General features: G+C 43.1%; 1 protein-coding gene and 1 long non-coding RNA gene across 3 annotated transcripts in view; one reads left to right on the forward strand and one right to left on the reverse strand.

Moving 5' to 3' along the window:
- LOC127046763 (uncharacterized) overlaps positions 1–14,672 on the forward strand; it is a 32,287-nt gene extending 17,615 nt beyond the window's left edge. The window contains exons 2-3 of the long non-coding RNA XR_007773190.1: positions 4,335–4,525; positions 13,844–14,672. This is a non-coding gene — a long non-coding RNA (uncharacterized LOC127046763). The remainder of the gene's footprint in view (positions 1–4,334; positions 4,526–13,843) is intronic.
- The window catches only part of GNA14 (G protein subunit alpha 14), a 58,104-nt gene extending 38,914 nt beyond the window's left edge, over positions 1–19,190 (reverse strand). The window contains exon 1 of one of the 2 annotated variants that reach the window (XM_050944216.1): positions 18,435–19,190. In XM_050944216.1, coding sequence (XP_050800173.1) covers positions 18,435–18,555 — 121 coding nt within the window. In that variant the 5' untranslated portion in view covers positions 18,556–19,190. The remainder of the gene's footprint in view (positions 1–18,434) is intronic. The other variant, XM_050944217.1, reaches the window with a different exon arrangement.
- Between the last annotated feature and the right edge of the window lie 1,652 nt (positions 19,191–20,842).

Here is a 20,842-nt window from a genome sequence, read left to right on the forward strand (position 1 = left end):
TGTTCACATTCACCATCTGCACTTCTCTGGTTTTAAGTACAAGATTAATATGTTCTTATGAAGGTCTCTCATTCAAAGGGAAACCAAGTATTGATCTGTCATGGATCAGATCCTGGATCATTTATTTGACTTTGAAATTGCATGAACTAGTTAGTAATTCTTTTTTCTGCATATTTGAAAAGGAAAAAGCACACTCAGTGAGACAGGGCAGCCTCTCATTTATCTACTCCAAGTTCAGCAAATACTAACAGATATAAAAATTAGATTTAATGACAACTAAGGATGCATGAGGTCCACAAAACCCATCCAAATCCTTGAAAGCATCGAAACAATTTAAAGGAAAAACTCCAGCATTCCTTGCCACCTTCAATGTCACCTATAATACTGTTGATAACACTCTGCAATGCTCCGTAAGACATTCATCTCCATTTCCAACACATACCTAACTTTATCCAATTTGTTTCCATAAACTTGACTGTCACATTGTCCATTCATTTGGAAAGTTATTCTGATTTAACACCATTAAGATTTTGTGTGTGAAAGAGCTGGATTAAGTTGGAACACGTGTTATTGCTTTTTGGAGCAATTTGCTGGCAATCAAAATGTGACCATTGCCACTGTACAGCTTGCACAGCAGCGGTCTGTTACTCAGTCACAGTGAAGTTTAGGCAATCCTTCCACCAAGAGCTTGACACCATTTTTTGAAAGCAGGCCCAGAGAATGCCTGTTGCTTCAAAATTCAGGTCTCCAGTGCCGCAGCCCTCGTATTTAAATCAGATTTTAATGTTGCTCAGTACCCAGCAGCACCCACTGTAAAAACAAAGATATGCAATACAACATTCTTAAGAGCAATGGGAGTTGTTGAATGCTGAGCACTTTTAAAAATCTGGCCCTTAAATTTTAGTTTGGTATTAGCAAAAAATATATTTTCAATCTAATTGATTCTACAGTTGATATCATCAGACCCACAGGATAGTACATACCAAGAAACAAGAACATTTTGTTAAGCATTAGTGTGAAGACAAGCAAAAGAGAATAAGCTTTAAAGCTTAACAGACAATAAGATTCATATTTTATATACCCAATTATTATAATCCACCATTTCACAGGTTCTCTGCCTTTCAAAGTAATAAGTTGCCAATTAAGCTATGGAACGCTCACAACTATTGACCACATTGTCAAGTAAAGCCATATTACCATATTCTGCAACTTCAGATTTTATACTGACACATGAAGCTGGTATTGAACTTGCATTTCTTGGTAAGGTGTGAGAAGGTGGGATAAGGTGGAGACAAATTTCTTACACACCGTCTTTTTATTACAACAGCCGAACAAAATAATCTCCCTCACACTGTTACACAAGTGGGCACATAGAAGATACCTTGGAAGTACACTGGAGCACAAAGAGGTGCCAGCAGGAACAACCACAAAAGTACAATATTATCTTAAAGGAAAATTGAAGTAACATAATTTAATCGTTTGTTGTTACAGAGTTTGTTTAGTAATGCTCCAGTCCCGAGAGGTGCCGAATGTCTTCAGCACATCATGGTCTCTGTCTCTTTCTCCCTACTTCATTCCCTATTCCCTCCACCACCTCCCACCCCAAATATTCTTCATGTCTTCCACATTCAAGGACAGTTTCAAATGGCTGAAGAATTAAAATTCTATTACCCATTCCCTCCTGCCCACCTATATCACTTTGAGTTATATCATACAATCTTTAGGAAATGTTATCATTGCTTAACTTTTCAGATTGATTCTTCCATGTTTTGATTGCAGTGGCATCACCCAGAAACATGCCAGTTTAACTCTAATAAGGCATCAAACAACACTGAATATGCTAGATGAGGGGAATAAGCTTGAATTTTCAACCACAGACCAATGAAGACAAATAAAGGTTATTGGTGCTATGCACTGTGATTTAACTACCATGCAGCTGAACTGCCATACATCACACTGGAAATTATCAGAACTTTGTTTATTCCTTATATTATCTTTAAAATACTTTAAACTGCATGTCTCAAAAATCTCAAGACCAAGATTTAAGATGTGCTATTTATAGAGTTGCTCTTTTAGAAAACAAATTGCATATAAGTGAGAATCAATTGATGGATTCTCCAAAACCTGAAGTCTTTAAATTGAGATTGCACATTTTATGCTCTAGTTCAGGGGTTCTCAAACTGGGGGTCAGGACCCCTCAGGGGGTCACGAGGTTATTACACGGGGGTCGCGAGCTGTCAGCCTCCACCCCAAACCCTGCTCTGCCTCCAGCATTTACAATGGTGTTAAATATATAAAAAGGTATTTTTAATTTATTAGGGGGGGTCTCACTCAGAGGCTTGCTATGTGAAAGGGGTCACCAGTACAAAAGTTTGAGAATCACTGCTCTAGTTCAATCAGAAGTTATGGGTTTGATGTAGGAATTACTGGGTGAAAAATCTATGACATGAGTTATGCAGAAAGGTAGAACAGACCGTCATAATTGTCCCTTCTGGGCTTTAAATCTATGAATTGATGAAAACTGTTAGTGTTATCCAGGAATTACTCCACAGACATCCATGAAAAATAAGTCCCTCAGTGTTAAGTGTAGCTAGTTTTACACTTTCCAAAAGAATGTGAACTGCAATGAACAAATCTCCTGTCTAGTTCAACAACAACCCACACAAAGGTGTGCATTAGTAGACTAATAATTCAGTTCTTGGACAGTTGCAATCACTTGTGCTCATTCTTCACAACACACCTTAAGCGTGTAGTAGCCAGGAAATACATTAACAGTTTACTAATGCACAGCTCTGGTATAGTTTACTGTTTTAGAATTGGTTTGTAACAACATAAGTGAATTCATGTAGGGCTAGAAGATTATCTTGTGGTTTAAACATAGGATTAGGTGTGCAAGATAGAGTTCTACAGAGGATGGGTTGTTGACATTGTAAGAAATAGCACACTGCAGCCCGCAAACTGGGAATAGACAGCACTCACCCATCCCACAAAGGTCTTCTCTAGAGAACTCAGCATCATAGTTTCTCTTTTTTTAAAAAAAAAAATGAAAAGATTATTCCTTGTATTTTGGTGCCCCAAAGAGCTGTCTATCTAAATTATGTCCAAATTGAGCTTAGTGAAAATTGATGCCTTTTAGAATTAAATTTTGCACAGCTACAGAAGAAAAAGAACAATGCCACTGTCCAGAAAAGTAGGTGTACATGTTAGCATTCTTAAAATTTGCTCCTAAAAAATTCACAAGAGAAATGCAGTCAATATATTGATAACATCAAGCTTTCCATTTGTTTTTTGTGAAGTGAGGTGCCAATGCTCACTCATGGGATGGGGGTGGAAAAAGTACGATCCACAGAATATCACCAAGCTAAGCTACAAGGAGGGGAGCAAACTCTCAAAAACAGGTATCCATCCCAAATACATGCAGCAATAAAAAGAGAAAGAGAGAAGATATTACTTGAAGAAAGCAAGCAAGTGATCCTACAAGTAACAGTCAAAGTTCTCTCCAGAGACATATGTCTAGGATGCTGTGGAAAGCGCAAAGCATTTTGTTTCCTTCCTTGTTTTGGAGTTGGTACCTTGGGCTCCAGCCCTGTAAGCATTTATGTACATGAATAGCTTTACACAGTTCAGTAGCCTTAATGTCTTCAAAATGACTACTCACTTGTACAGGATTACACACATACTTTAAGTTTTTGCAGAATCCCCCTATAGTTTGTAGCTAATATTCTTGATGGTGGTGAAACAAACAGGCACAAATTATTGCTTTCAATTTTATCCATTTATCACCCTTACCACTGGGGAGGGGGGGGAAGGGGAAAAATATTTTTAAACTGTCCTTTCATCATCTTTAACATGTACAAAAAGTTACCTGCTTTTACAGCCAATTTAAAATGGTTGGATACATGCCTCACTGTAATAGTACAAAGAAATAAAACTCCAGTCCTCAAAGCAACATGTACAACCCCACTTTCCTATAACTTCTGGTTCTGTAGTATGTCTGCTTGGGAAGCACTGTCAAATGTAGAAACACAGTAAAATAAAGTTTGTTAAAATAAAAACAGTTTTGGGCACCTCCGTGTGTGCACCTTTATTCCCTTGTTTGCATATTGTAATTCTCCTATTCATTCAGTCCTATTTCCTCTTTTTTTAAAATCATATTTCCTTTCCTTTCTTTCCCTCCTTTGTTCACTTAAAGACTATGGGACCATCTTCTCCTTCATCTTTTACCCCCCTGTTTTCGTCATCTCTGACCTTCCTGTTTCTCTCATTCTGATCTCTCCCCTTACTGGTTTCTCTATCTGCTTCTAATGTCCTGTCCTTCTGCTCCTTATCCATAGGACTTGAACCTGCAATCCGATCCATAGGGGTGGACCCACGCAGAGCCTCACTGACTTCTATGGGCGTCTGTACTGGTATGAGGAATTTGCCCACAAGGAGCAAATTGCAGGATTAAGGCCATACTCAGTTCCAGCGAGATCAGTCTCCATGCCTGTACATACTTTGGCCTCTCTGCTGAGACTAACAAAAGGTACCAATTAGTGCGAACTGGAGTGATGATTGACTGTTTTACAATATAGACACTTATCCCTTAGAAATTGGATTGGTACTGCCAATCTATTGAAGAAGAGTTTTGGTCACTATTCAAGCATCCACTGATCACCAGTGGGTTAATGGCTCTGTATTGCATTAGCAATCCTCTGAACCAACAATTATCCCTCCATAATTATTATTAATTTGTATTACCTGTATATATTTGTATTTCAAGTGTATAAAAGGTTGTTACAAGGAGGAGGGAGAAGAATTATTTTTCTTAACCTCTGAGGATAGGACAAGAAGCAATGGGCTTAAATTGCAGCAAGGGCGGTTTAGGTTGGACATTAGGAAAAAACTTCCTAACTGTCAGAGTGATTAAGCACTGGAATTGCCTAGGGAGGTTGTGGAATCTCCATCATTGGAGATTTTTAAGAGAAGGTTAGACAAACACCTGTCAGGGATGGTCTAGATCAGGGGTGGGCAAACTTTTTGGCCCGAGAGCCACATCTGGGAATAGAAATTGTATGGTGGGCCATGAATGCTCACAAAATTGGGGTTGGGGTGCGGGCCAGGGAGAAGGCTCTGGCTGGAGATGCTGGCTCTGGGGTGGGGCCAGAAATGAGGAGTTCAGGGTACGGGAGAGGGTTCCGGGCTGGGGAGTGGCATGCTGGGGGGAGGGGGAGAGAGGGCTTCAGCTGGGGGTCTGGGCTCTGGGACAGGGCTGAGGATGAGGAGTTTGGGGTGCAGAAGGGTGCTCTGGGCTGGGATCGAGGGGTTCAGAGGGCAAGAGGGGGATCAGGGCTGGGGAAGGGGTTGGGGTGCAGGCAGGGGTGCAGGCTCTGGGGTGGGACTGTGGATGAGGGGTTTGTGGTGCAGGAGGGTGCTCTGGGCTGGGATCGAGGGGTTCAGATGGAAGGAGGGGGATCAGGGTTGGGGTGGAGGGGTGTTAGGGCACAGGGAGAGGCTCAGGGGTGCAGGCTCTGGGCAGCGCTTACCTTAAGCGGCTCTTGGAAGCAACAGCATGGCCTTCAAAGGTGCATCCAGACAGCTCTGCATACTGCCCCTTCCGCAGGCACCACCCCTGCAGCTCCCACTGGAGCGCCAGAGGGGGCCATTGGAGCAGGGCCATTGGAGTATGTAGGAACCAGAGGGGGCCATGCCACTGCTTCCTCATGGAGCAGCCTCCGACCCTGCTCCCTGCCTGGAGCACCAGAGTGGGACAAGCCCCAGATCCCACTCCACAGCGGGAGCTTGAGGGCCAGTTTAAAATGGCTGGAAGGCCAAATCCGGCCTGCAGTTTGCCCACCCCTGGTCTAGATAATATTTAGTCCTGCCATGAGTGCAGGGGACTGGACTAGATGACCTCTCGAGGTCCCTTCCGGTCCTATGATTCTATATAAAATAATCCTTTAATATCCCCACAAAATGTTTAAACACTATATTTGAGTGCATATAAAATATTTAGATGGCTCTATCACTGTAGCATCTTAGCATCCCATAGTCTTCAATGTATTTATCCTCATAACACCGCTGTAAGGCAAGAAACTACTATTACTGAAGCACAGTGTAACTAAGGCCTGGATCTGCAAAGGGCTCAGTGTTGCAGTGACTAACTTTTAGACATCTAGAAAATAACTGGACCAACAATGAGATCCACAAAGCCTGAATTAGGTTCCTTGGTTCCCAATGCAATGAATAGGGAGAAACAGGCACCTAAGAATAGGATCCAGAAAAGCCAGCATGCTGGGGGGGGGGGGGTGTCACCTAAACAGGGCAATGGGAGATGCCAGCTAGAAGGAATGCCCTAAGCCCCATACCTCTCACGGAGTTTGATGCCTACGTCTTGGCTGCAGGGAGGCACTTATCTCTGCTTGCGATCTACAGCTAAGAACCCCTCTCGGAGTCAGGTGATTTAGACTCCTAAGCTGTTTCTTCCAAAAATGAGTGGGGTGTCTGCTTAACTCCATGCCAAAAGGCCAGGCGGAGGGACTGGAAGTGCCACTGGAATTTGGGATATTCTGATGTGGGTCTCGCTCAATCTCTCCTAGTGGAGTTGTTCCACTTTAATTAAATAATTAAGTAAATAATAATTGGGCAAGAGAAAGAGAATCATTCTACAGTCCACTAGTTAGAGCACTCACCTGAGAGGTGGGGTACCCCTGTTCAAATCTTTTCTTCTCATCAGGGGGATATTGAACTGGGGTCTCCCACATCTCAGGTGAATGCCCTATCTACTGTGCTAAAAATCATAAGGGAGGGCCTCTCACCTCCCACCGCCTACCCCACTGGCCATTTTTGTGGAGTTAGGCATGCTCTGAGAATGCTTGGTCCCACAGATAAAACAGAACACCCATCGTCCCCCAGTTTGTGGATCATACTAGGTTTTAGGTAGGACACAGAATAAGACACCTAGAATAAGGCAGCCGTGCACGTGCTGGAAGGTGGAAACATAGGCGATAGGGGACTTTTACAATGGAAATTGAGGGACCAGCTAAGCGTGGGTTTGTAGAATGCAGTCCCTGTGTGGAGCTGGCCCTTAGTGACATGCTCAACGTCACAATGAAAGTCTGTCACCGAGCCAGGAATGGAACCCAGGTCTCCCAAAAACTAGGCTACTACTCTAAATCACTGGACCATCCACCCTCCATAGTATTGCTATGCTATTTTCATAACTGGCATAGGGTGGCTCTTTCACTGTGCCTATTGATTTACTCATTTTAGAAATCCAGATGCACAGACATTTCATTTGGGTTATTACAGGATTACTAATTTGGTCAAGTTTTATAAAAACAGTACACACCTGAAAAAGCCTTTAGACCCAACGTGATTATTTTCATTAGAGAAGGGCCTCTCATCCTCCTAATCTTTTATCTTTTCATACAGTATTAGTGACAGACAGACCTGATGACAGACAGGAGTAAAAATTATACACGATAAAGCATTAAAAACCTCAAGACAACATAATAGTTTCTGGTAAACACAACTCCTAGTTACAGCTGCTGTGGAAATATGAACAAACTGACAGCACTACATTATTTGTTTTAAATGTTGGATGTTCTTACTGTAAGTCATACAAATCAATAAAGGAGAGGAACTCTACTCTTTCTATGAGGATTGCAGATTTCTGCAGTATTCATTTACACACTCTTTTACACTCTTCACAGTATTCTTGCCAGCAAGTTAAGAAGTATTGGCTGGATGATTGGACTATAAGGTGGACAGAAAGCTGGGTAGATCGTCGGGCTCAACAGGTAGTGATCAATGGCTCCATGTCTAGCTGGCAGCCGGTTTCAAATGGAGTGCCCCAAGGGTCGGTCCTAGGGCCGGTTTTGTTCAATATCTTCATTAATGATCTGGAGGATGGCGTGGATTGCACTCTCAGTAAGTTTGCAGAGGACACTAAACTGGGAGGAGTGGTAGATACGCTGGAGGGTAGGGATAGGATACAGAAGGACCTAGACAAATTAGAGGACTGGGCCAAAAGAAACCTGATAAGGTTCAACAAGGACAAGTGCAGAGTCCTACACTTAGTACGAAAGATTCCCATTCACTGTTACAGACTAGGGACCGAATGGCTAGGAAGCAGTTCTGCAGAAAAGGACCTAGGGGTTAACAGTGGACGAGAAGCTGGATATGAGTCAACAGTGTGCCCTTGTTGCCAAGAAGGCTAACGGCATTTTGGGCTGTTGCCAGCAGATCGAGGGATGTGATCATTCCCCTCTGTTCGACATTGTAAGGCCTCATCTGGAGTACTGTGTCCAGTTTTGGGCCCCACACACTACAAGAAGGATGTGGAAAAATTGGAGAGTCCAACGGACGGCAACAAAAATGATTAAGGGGCTGGAGCACATTACTTACAAAGAGAGGCTGAGGGAACTGGGCTTGTTTAGTCTGCAGAAGAGAAGAATGAAGGGGGATTTGATAACTGCTTTCAACTACCTGAAAGGGGGTTCCAAAGAGGATGGATCTAGACTGTTCTCAGTGGTACTTGATGACAGAATAAGGAGTAATGGTCTCAAGTTGCAGTAGGGGAGGTTTAGGTTGGATATTAGGAAAAACATTTTCATTCAGAGAGTGGTGAAGTACTGGAATGAGTTACCTAGGGAGGTGGTGGAATCTCCTTCCTTAGAGGTTTTTAAGTCAGGCTTGACAAAGCCCTGGCTGGGATGATTTATTTGGGAATTGGTCCTGCTCTGAGCAGGTGGTTGGACTAGATGACCTCCTGAGGTTCCTTCCAACCCTGATATTCTATGATTTTTTTGATATCTGTAGTACTGAGTAACTGAACCATTCTGCTGAGTGCTCAGTAAGAAATGGCACCCTCAAACATCATTCGACTGACACCTAGACATCTTCTCTTACCATGCCTTCCTCATAAATGACTACAGTTTGCATACGGCCTACAGCTAATGAAGTAAATGTGGTGGAAGATGTATTGCTAATCCAATCAGTGTGTCATGTAGCTTTACTATTCCCATGCCACTACCATGGCGAAGAATAAGAACTCATCTTCTTTTATCACAGTCCAGCAAGTTTAATTCTTCAGTGGGGCGGCTGACAAATCAAGAATGTCTCCACTCTGGAACAAATTGATTTTTACTTCCTGTGAAGGGTTTGATACCTTCTTTATAGGAAACAAAGTATATCTGGAGCTTTCTGACTAGTGCTAGCAAGGTGGTAAATGCCTTTTATATCATTTAGTGAGACAGAGGAGGTACTGAGAGCTTCATCTAATCACCTAGAAGTTGAATCCTTACCTTTGTTTACTGGTAGAAACCTTCCCTATGGGAGAGCAGGACACAAGCTCCCCTCAGTCAAGAAAGGATTAAGCCCCTGATCAAGAAGATATCTCTTGACATAACCAATCATAAATTATTGCCCAGTGCCAATTCTTCCCATTTTAAACAGTAATCTTACTTATTTTTATAGCCTGCTACAAATTCTCCCACTACAAAAACATTGCCAAATATCAAGTTAATGTACACCATCCTAGACTTACATTTGTCTACCTTCTATAGCTTTTGGAACAAATACTTCCCATTTCCTATCTTCAATCTATGGAATATGTAAAATGATCACAAAACCAAGGCAACTAATTTTATTTATATCAGTGAACATTTATAGAATTATTCAGGCTGAATGAGTATTGGGAAATATCCAAAGTCTTTTGCTCCTTCACCCATAAGGATATGTTGCTAAAACTCAGCCAGAATAGGGAAGGAGAGCTCCATGAGGGTGCTAGCTTATGCATTTTTTGATTGCAAAGAAATCAGCATGCAAAGTCCCTTACAACTTCAGGGGACTTAACATAGGAATATGAATCCAATCAATAGGATCTTTTTGTAGGACTGGGACATAACTTGTCACATACCCTCTTTAGCCCTGTCTTGACAGGCAGAAGAGGACATTTTTCAATTGTCTGCACTCAATTGAGTTAGCTTCACACAACTGAAAATCCCTCTTAATATTCATTACGATGTAGGCCTACACGTTTGAAGCCATGTTAGCTAGACGTGTTGCAGTGATTGTGAAACTTTATTGCTGCAATATCTCCAGCACATTGAGGATACTACAATTCACCTCTTCTTTTCAATGAACCCACATTTTGTTTTTTTCCTATGCTTTCTAGATACCTAATTGAGGGTTAAAACCCACCTAGATAAGTGCAAATTGGCAAAGATACAACCTGAACAAGGTATAACTGGTGCTACTGATTTCACATTCCTAGAGCAGTAGAGGGTTAGGACTGCAACTTTATAAGGGATATGCTGTGTCACCCTTTTTCCAATATGATTTTCAGTCTTGGAGTCTGGTTGGACCCATTGCTGCTTCAAGATATACTGACAGTAGCTTTAACTCATATTGGATTTTAGATCATTATTTTTTGTATGTATTGTGGATCAGGGTCCTAGCGTGCTAGGTGTTATAAAAACACATAGTAAGACAGACCTGCTATCTGTGGATCACCAGGAAGCTCACCAAAACTATTCATGCCTTTGTCTCCTCCTGAATTATTATAATGCAATTTACTTGAGACAGCCGATAGAAAATTCAGTTGCCTGTATTCTAAGGGAGGAGGGTCAACATTACCGCATTAAACCTGCACTCACATCCCCCAGTGGCTACTATTTGATTCTTGGTCATTTCAAGGCATTTTCATAAGGAATACTATTTTCTCCATGAGACCAGAAGCTTTATGTTGCTATTCCTCTCATAGTGGTAGTCAAAACAAGGAAAAGGTGTGTTATTTATTGGTATATACTTTTTGTCCTCTTCTAGATTAACAGGAAAACATAACAGGATCGTGTTTTCAAGAGTGGTCAGCATCGATAACGAGGACCAGATTTTGAACAGAGCTCAGCACTCAGCAGCTTCTGCTGAGAACAATTTGATCTATTTCATATATTCAAACCTGTGTTATTTGTTTACATTCATCCTACAAAGGACAAATATAAACAAATAACACATGTCTGTAGGTATAAAATTAGGTATAAAAGGCCAAGGCACAAAATGAGATTAAACTAGCCAGAGACACAAAGGGTAACAAGAAAAGATTCTAGAAAAACATTAGAAGCAAGAGGAAGACCAAGGACAGGGTTGGCCTGTTACTCAATGACAGGGAAAACACAATAGCTGAAAACATGGAAATGGCAGAAGTGCTAAATGACTTTTTTATTTCGGTTTTCACCAAAAAGGTTAGTAGTAACTGGATGTCTAACATAGTGAAGGCCTGTGAAAATGAGGTAGGATCAGAGGCTAAAATAAGGAAAGAACAAGTTAAAAATTACTTAGACAAGTTATGTATCTTCAAGTCACCAGGGCCTGATGAAATACATGCTAAAATATTCAAGGAGCTGACTGAGGAGATATCTGAGTCATTAGCGATTATCTTCGAAAAGTCATGGAAGACGGGAGAGATTCCAGAGAACTGTAAAAGGCTAAATATAGTGTCCATCCATAAAAAGTGAAATAAGGATAATCAGGAAATTACAGACCAGTCAGCTTAACAGCAATACCTGGAGAGATAATGGAGCAAATAATTAAGCAATCAATTTGCTAATCCTAGAAAATAATAAGGTGGTAAGTAAAGGTCAGCACGGATTTGTCAAGAACACATCATGTCAAATCAACCTAATAGCTTTCTTTCACAGAGTTACAAGCCTTATGGGGACTGGGGGGAGAGCGATAGATGTAGTATATCTTAACTTTAATAAGGCTTAGGATATTGTCTCTCATGACCTTCCCATAAATTAACTAGGGAAATAGAACCTAGTTGGAGCTACTATAAAGTGGGTGCATAACTGGTTGGAAAACCCTTCCCAGAGAATACTTATCAGTGGTTCACAGCCAAGCTGGATGGGCATAAGGAGTAGGGTCCTGCAGGGATCAGTTCTGGGTCTGGTTCTGTTCAATATCTTCATCAATGATTTAGAATATGGCATAGAGAGCACACTTACAAAGTTTGTGGATGATACCAAGCTGGGAGGGGTGGCAAGTGCTTTGGAGAATAGGATTAACATTCAAAATGATCTGGATAAACTGGAGAAATGGTCTGAAGTAAATAGGATGAAATTCAAAAAGGATAAATGCAAAATACTCCACTTAGGAAGGAACAAATCAATTGCACATATACAAAATGGGAAATGACTGCCTAGGAAGGAGTACTGCAGAAAGGGATCTGGGGATCATAGTGGATCACAACTAAATATGAGTCAACGGTGTAACACCCTGCAAAAAAAGTAAACATAATTCTGGGATGTATTAGCAAGAGTGTTGTAAACGAGACATGAGAAGTAATTCTTCCTCTCCACTCTGCGCTGATTAGGCCTCAACTGGATTAGTGCGTCCAGTTCTGGGCACCACATTTCAGGAAAGATGTGGACAAATTGGAGAAAGTCCAGAGAAGAGCAACAAAAATGATTAAAAGTCTAGAAAGCATGACCTATGAGGGAAGATTGAAAAAATGGGTTTGTTTAGTCTGGAGAAGAGAACACTAAGTGAGGACATAAAAGTTTTCAAGTACATAAAAGGTTGTTACAAGAAGGGGGAGAAAAATTGTTCTCCTTAACTTCTGAGGAGAGGACAAGAAGCAATGGGCTTAAATTGCAGCAAGAGAGGTTTAGGTTGGGCATTAGAAAAAACTTACTGTCAGAGTGGTTAAGCACTGGAATAAATTGCATAGGGAGGTTGATTTTTAAGGGAAGATTAGCCAAACACCTGTCAAGGATGGTCTAGATATTACTTAGTCCTGCCATGAGTGTAGGGGACTGGACTAGATGACCTTTCCAGTCCTACCATTCTATGATTCTGAAATTCTGGCTACTTACATAGGTGCCTAAATGGGAACTATTGATATTGAGCTCTGTTAGAAATCTGGTCCTTAGAACAAAAAAAATCATTTTACCCTGTCTCTCTTGTTGTATTAGCTTTTTAAACTTTTATGGTGCAGTAAATTCTTAAGCAAGAAGTTCCAATATTTTAGAATTTATGGTTGTTTCAACCTGAAAATAAACTATATCCCTTCTTACTTCACAAATTTAAAATAGTACCACAATAAAACAGATCATGCACATACATATATTCTACATGGTTAACGACAAAGGCCATGATTTAAAGTCATATAGTTATCAATACATATACCTCCCCTATACAAATCTAATCACTTCCAGGGGTTCTCAAACTGGGGGCCATGACCCATCAAGGGACTGCAAGCTGTCAGCCTCCACCCCAAGCCCCACTTCACCTCCAGCATTTATAATAGTGTTAAATATTTAAAAAGTGTTTTTAATTTATAGGAGGGGGGTCACACTCAGAGGCTTGCTGGGTGAAAGTGGTCACCAGTACAAAAGTTTGAGAACCACTGGCTTAAATTATATGCAAGACAGACTCAGCTGTGACTGTAGCCTTTCATAACAAAAAGTATGTATGTTTTTATACTGAACTCTGTGGGACTAATCACATGTTTAAAGTCAAGCATGCATGTAAGTTTGCAGTGTCAGGGCCTGTGCTGCTGGCAGACCAGGTGCCAGCTCATGCCAAGGTCCCCATGACTCAACTGAACACTGACAAATACATAGCTGGAATCAATCTGACTCTCTTGGGTTAGTAAGGTTAAAATAGGTATTAGAATTACAAGAATGTGTTCAGACTTTATTGAATGCTTGTGAGTTGTTGCATACATTAATCTCACGTATAGAGTCCGTATCCCATATTGTAAGGTAATATTTAAGCATTTGTATTGCAAGCCTCTGTTACATTATAAATCACCCGATAGGCGATAGATATTAACTAGTGTAAAATGTTGGTCTCCAAGATAAGGTGTTATGTCCTGCCCAACAAGAAAGGCACATGGACACCAGACTGACTACTGTGCAACATTAAACATTGCCACCGCTCCCACCACTACCACCAAATATGATGATTCATGCAAGGGGATTCCTCCCATCAGCGGAGTTTGCAGCTCAGACTACATGGGGGGAAGGGAATGAAAACCCCTAACAAGAAGGAACTGTAATTGCTTGGACTCTGGGGGGAAAGGTTTTCTAGGCATAAGCAAGAGAACCCCAGAGCTTAGCCTGGGACATATAGAGCTTGCTTATTATAGATGTTACTATTGCTTTTTGAAACTTAAGATTGTAACTTATTTGTGTATGTATGTTTATCTGCTTTAACCTTGTAAATAACTCATTTCCTTTTTAATACATCTCTACACAGTTTATTAGAGGACTGGCTGCAGCATTATCTTTGGTGTGCGATCTCAGGTTCATTTGATCTGGGGTAAATCACTGGTCCTTAGGGACTGTGAGTAACTTGAATATTGCTGTGATTCTTGATGTAAGGGACCATCTACCATAAATGTAGGCTTACCTGAGTGGCAAGACACAATTTGGAGTACACAAAGAGACTGTCTGTGATTCCACATTAAGGCTGTTATAGTGCCCAAGGAGTTTACACTTGCTACTTGGTTGGTAAAATCTAGCCACAGAATTCACAACTAATTTGGGGATTGTGCCCTGCTTCTCAGGTTGGTACTCCAGCTACTGAGACACTGAAGGACAGCTTGACCGGGCCTACATAGTAAAAATGTGTATACAGTGGTTATGCTCTTCTGAAAATAGAGAAATATCTTGACTATTACAGTCAACTAAAAAGTGCATCTCTTGTATTTGTCTGAAAATGTTTACCTTATTGTTGCATGTAATGTCTAAGATTACAATAACCAAGTCCACAAGAACATTTCCATTTTTTCAGTTTTACATTACATGAGATTTTCAAAAGCACTTGAAACTTTCTCTATTCCCACTGAAGTCAAGCCAATGGCGAGCACTTTTGAAAATTGCACCCTTTGTATTTTGACATTATTTTCCCTGTATACTCTGTTTTGTTTTTGTTGGGAGTCTTTCACAGCAACAGGTGAGAAAAGTGGAAAAAACATGATATTAAAACAAGAACGAGTACAGTAACTTGAGGACAGGTGTAGTTGTCCAAAACCGAATTCATTTTTAAAAATTAAACTGTCTAGTTGACAAAGTCAACTAAATTGAAAACCTGAATAGTTTAATAGATTTGTGGATTTTAAGGCCAGAAGGCACCATGATGATAAATTAATCTGACTTCCTGCATAACTCAGGCCATAGAATTTCACTCCTTAACTCCTGCTTCAAGTCTGTAGCATCCGGCTGAGCTAAAGCATGTATTTTAGAAAAATATTTTAAAAGTCTTGATCTGAACACTAAGTGATGAAACCCCAGGTTTCTAGAGGAGTTGTTACAATGGTAAATTAGCTTCCATTAAAATTTGCATCTTATTTCCTGTCTGAATTTCTCTAGCTTCAACTTCCATCCATTGGATCTTGTTATTCCTTTGTCTTCCAGACTGAAGAGCTTCTACCATCAGATATATTCCATAAGATATCAGGAATCTGCAACTACTATGTCTGATGTTCTCTAAAAATTAAGTTTGACCCTAACATAATCAATACATTTCATTTTGTTTTACATTTAAACAACCAACCAAATATGCCTGTGCAGCATTTCCAGTTGAAACATGGCAATATCATGAAAGTGCATGAAAACCTGAAAGTGGACTAGACTAGGAACAACAGTGAAGCTTGTCAGTTTGCCCTAGCGAAGAAAATATAAATAAACACCACAAGTAAATTAGATTTTTAGACTATTCCATAATCTTCTTTATCAGAGATGTTCTTTGCAACAGAGATATGAACTTTATTTTATCTGGTTTTTTTTAACTCTCTCTCTCACATATACACACATGCTACCAAGGATATTTTCCCCTTGCTTGTAACTCCCTCGTCTGAGTATCTACAATACAAACACATAATATTGCTTGGGGCAGCAAAAAGTTTAGTTTAAAGTTTACATGACAGATCAAGGATATCTTTGTCTGTCTAAAAAAAGGACAGGTAACATCTCCTCAGGAGGAAGCAGAGGTAGTGGAAACCTGCCAAGCCTCACTCATTGAAAAGGCAAACTCACGCATTTTTTATAAATTTTATATCAGATGAAAGATTTTGCTTTGTTTAAATTTCCTTCATTTAGTGGCAGTGGAGGCAGAAGCTGTGGAAACAGAGGTCAAGTTCTAGGAGAAGTACTAACTTTACTCTGTCCTTTGTGCTATCTCATTGCACTACACTCAGACTGTATCTATGGTGGGCTCTCTTTTTCATAGATCCATAGAGCTGGAGGCCAAAAGGGATCTTTAGATCAGTCCGACTTCCTATATATCACAAGGCATTACATTTCACCCGCTTACCCCTGCATTCAATCTAATAAACTTGTTTTTCTAAAGCCTATCTTCCAGAAAGGCATCCAGTGTTTATTTGAAATCCTCAAAAAATGAAGATTCCACCATTTCTCTTGGTAGTTTGTTTCAATAGTTAATTACCCTTACTGTTGTTAAAAGCTTCCCACTGTTATATCAGGGGTTACATGGCTGGTAGTATATTACCACCAGGGCAGTGGGAGCTTGAATGAAGACAAAATGCCAGTGTTCCATTTGTCCCTGCTCAGAGCAAACCTAAACAAGCTAGTAAAAAGGCTTGCAGCTGTCAGCACCTTGTCTCCACTAGAAGTCCCACCAACAATACCACCAGTGGAGCTGCACCACTGCTAATGCAGCCATGGCAAATTTTAAGAAAAGAGCTCAGTATAGACAGACAGAAATGGGCCCAGAATTGTGCAAGGGAGAACTCCCACCTCCACACACAGCCATGTGTCCCTGAAGGAAAATTGCAGAGAAGACCCAGCCAGAGACTCCAACCACTATGGACAGAAACTGCCAAAAGCTGGGACCTCTGGATATTCAGAGAACTTCTTACAGTTTTGACTGGACTGTCTGTCTCCCTGATGACTGGCTGTTTGTGAGGGAGAGGGAAGGCAAGGTTGGAGAAATCTCTTCAGCTTCACTCCAAATCTCTCCTCTTATCTCCACCCTGTCCCCCTTCATCTTCCATTCCCCTTTCTTTCTGTTTAGCTGATCCTCTCCTAACTAACTGTCCTCCCTCAAGAAAAACCCATGGAACTAACATGTTTGTCAGCATCACACTGTTCACTGTGCTTGAGTGTTCTACCTCTTCCCTCACCCGCTGTCCATCTTGTCTATTTAGATTGTAAGATTTTTGGAGCAAGAAAACCATCTACTTCTCTGTGCAGTGTCCAGCACAACATGGCCCCATTCTTGTTTGGCCTTTAGGCACGACAGTAGTAAACATGATTTCAACAGAAAAGCTGCTCCAGGCATCTCTCCAGGGCAATGTTTACATACAGATTGGACTAGGCAACCACTTGCTCCCTGCTCTTCACAGATAGTATCATGTCAATAAACTATTCAAGTGTTTGCAAAGTGCAAGAATGACTGAAATCTCAAGTGTACGTGAGAAGCAATGGGTCATTTATCTGCCCAGGGTTGGGTTTCATTCTGCGCTGAGAGATTTTATTTCCTGTAGACGCACATCTTAAAAGAAAGTCTGAGGCAATCGTCCCATCAACACATCATACAATAGTGTTACTGTGGTAGTCAAGGCCTTTCCTGATTTTTTGTAAACTTCTGTTTTACAAAAGGGACACCTGTGGGCCTGCGGGCACAAGGAAACCCAGTCCTATCATCCACCTCTGGAGAAGCATCATAGGGGGAAGCAGCAGCAGGAGCTATAGGTTAGGCTTAGCCTACACTAATATTTTTTCTCTACAACTCCATGCCATTGCTGTGACCAAGGCCATTCTCCAGTGGCTGCACCAATACAGAAAAGGTACAAGCAGCTCCCGGCATTTTATGTAGAGCTCCTCTGAGTAGCAAACAGGGTGGTAACTAAAATACCAGTGCTTCTTCCATCCACACCAGCACTCCCACTGTCCTTCCTACCAACAGCAGGGCTGTACTGGTGAGCAGGGATGGGTCTCAGTTTTGCTGCTGTAAATGCAGCCCCAAGCTGCCTTGGTTACTGTACTTTCCATAGTCAGATTACCAGACTAAATCAAACCCTCAAAAACACCCAAAGGGAGAATGTCACTGGCAATGAATGGCGCTGCTCCAGACAAAATGACAGACAGACACACAGACACAAACACCGAAGCAAAAATAACTGGTCAAAGTTTGAAATTTTGACTAAAAATGTCATTGAAAAATAGAATTTAGGGAAAGGCTGACAAGTTTCGTTATCAGCAGGAGCCAGCTCTCTCCTCCCGCCCAGCCCAGGGAACTTCTCCGTCCCCCGAAAAGACGGGCTCTGGACGGGTATTATTATGCAACCGTGTCAGTGCATTAGCAGAGCAGGGAGAGGGCTGGAGAGCCGCGTACCAGCGGAGCCCGGCACGGTCCCGGAGGCCTGGCGCGGATAACCGGGCTAAGCAGTAGAGGGGGAGGAGAGGAGACCGCCCCTCACTCACCCAGCAGCAGCAGCTTGAGCTCCCTGCGCGCGTCCCGCTTATCCCGGCGCAGCTGCCGCTCAATTTCCGCGCTGATCCGCTGCGACTCTTTCTCCTCCGCGGATAAGCAACATCCGGCCATGGTCAGCGCGGCAGCGGCCGGGCGGGCGAGGAGGAAGGAGCGGGGCAGGGAAACGACACCCTCCCGGCCGCACCTGGTCCCCTGCGAACGCTGGCGGGCTTGCGCCTCTCGCCAGCCCCGGATCCCCGCGGCACCAGCCGCCGGCCGGCCAGCAAAGGCAGCGCGTCCGCAGGGCTCCGGAGCAGACGCGTCCCACGCAGGGAGGTGGCAAAGCGAATGGGGATGTGAGGGCCACGGCCGCGTCCCCAGCGGGTGTCTCTCCGCCTCCCGCGGGAGCGCCGAGCCGAGCCGAGCCGCGCTCGGTGGGTTGGGCTCGCCGCGCCCCCGGGCACTGGGCTCAGAGCAGGGAGGAGGTGGCGGCGCGGGGAGGGGCAGGTGCTGTTGTGTCTCGTTGCCCCTCCTCTCGTGGGTTAATATTTGCAAATGCGGCTGCGAGTTTCACGAGAGACACGCGGCGGCAGTGGGCGGGAGGAGCAGATTTCCCCCCCGCAGCCAGTTGGAGGCAGTGGGAGAAATGAAACCTCCGGGCCGCGGCTCCTCGTCTGGAGCGGGAGACAGGCAGAAAGGAAGGAGCAGCCTCCAGCCAACATGGGCTGCTCTGGGCTCTGCCTGCTGCTGCTGCGGGAGGCGGGGCGTCTGCCGCTGGCGGCGGGAGTCCAGCAGGGCGCTGGAGCAAATGGCGCCTGGGATTTAATAATAAAAAATTAATCATTAGAAAAAGGCTGCAGTGAGGAGCGGGGAAGGGGAGACGGTGCCTTCAGCCCCTCTGGAAACCCCTTTCCCGGGGGAGAAGTTGTCTGTCCGTACGTAACGCGGCCCTGGCTGCTCAGCTGCAGGCTTCCTCTTCAATTGAACTAGCCCTGCTCCGGCAGGTGAGCGGCTGCTGCCTCCCTCCACCTCCCCAGCGGCGGGGCAGAGCAGGCGCTGCTGCCGGCCAGGGACAGCAAACCAGGCGCGAGCTGCTGAGCTCCGGGGTAGGGGACTTGTTTCGCTTGTCAGCCTCTTTCTGCTCACACTTCCCTCGGCTGAAATCGGCAGCCTTGATTCATAACTTAGAGATTAATCAGTTCCAGAGATCTCCCTCACTGGAATGAGTGCAAACCTGTTTGTTGAAGTTGAGACAATCCGAGATGCATACTGTCATTCTGCCAAGTTACACGGGGGTGCTGGTCTTTAAACTACACGGCTGGCTGGCTGACTCACTGACACACCACAAACTAGAAGAGAAAGAAAGCTTAAGTGGATGCGGGATTCTTTTATTTAAGACGTCTAAAACTTCCACTAACTTTAAGAGAATGATTCCACATTTCTAGCGTTAAGAATTGATAGTACATTAACGAAGTCAGCTAACCCCAGTTTGGTGTGGGAAGAGGTTTGACACCCAAACGGAGTGATGCCCTTTATAATCTGGTGTAGTTAGGATGACCAGAGGTCCCGATTTTATAGGGACAGTCCTGATTTTTTGGTCTTTTTCTTATATAAGCTCCTGTTACCCCCATCCCCTGTCCTGATTTTTCACACTTGCTCTCTGGTCACCCTAGGTGTAATTGAGGAATATGTTGGGAGTGAGGTGGAGAGAAAGTTTTGGAGCTAAGTAGGTCTGATAGGTCAGGTTTCACGTTTGTTATTCTCTCAGGCCTGGTCTACACTACGCGTTTAAACCATTTTTAGCGTTAAACCGATTTAACGCTGCACCCGTCCACACAACAAGGCCCTTTATATCAATATAAAGGGCTCTTTAAACCGGTTTCTGTACTCCTCCCCCACGAGAGGAGTAGCGCTGAAATCGGTATTACCATATCGGATTAGGGTTAGTGTGGCTGCAAATCGATGGTATTGGCCTCCAGGCGGTATCCCACAGTGCACCAATGTGACCGCTCTGGACAGCAATCTGAACTCGGAGGCACTGGCCAGGTAGACAGGAAAAGCCCTGCGAACTTTTGAATTTCATTTCCTGTTTGGCCAGCGTGGAGAGCTCACCATCACAGGTGACCATGCAGAGCTTATCAGCACAGGTAACAATGTAGTCTCCTGAGAATCGAAAAAGAGCTCCAGCATGGACCACACGGGAGGTACTGGATCTGATCGCTATATGGGGAGAGGATTCAGTGCTAACAGAACTCCGTTCCAAAAGACGAAATGAAAAAACATTTGAAAAAAGTTCCAAGGCTATGATGGAGAAAGGCCACACCAGGGACTCAGTGCAGTGCAGAGTGAAAGTGAAGGAGCTCAGACAAGCCTCCCAGAAAACCAAAGCAGCAAACGGAAGTTCCGGGGCAGGGCCAAA

Source organism: Gopherus flavomarginatus, chromosome 3 (genome assembly GCF_025201925.1).
Source record: "Gopherus flavomarginatus isolate rGopFla2 chromosome 3, rGopFla2.mat.asm, whole genome shotgun sequence".
Taxonomy (NCBI): domain Eukaryota; kingdom Metazoa; phylum Chordata; order Testudines; family Testudinidae; genus Gopherus; species Gopherus flavomarginatus.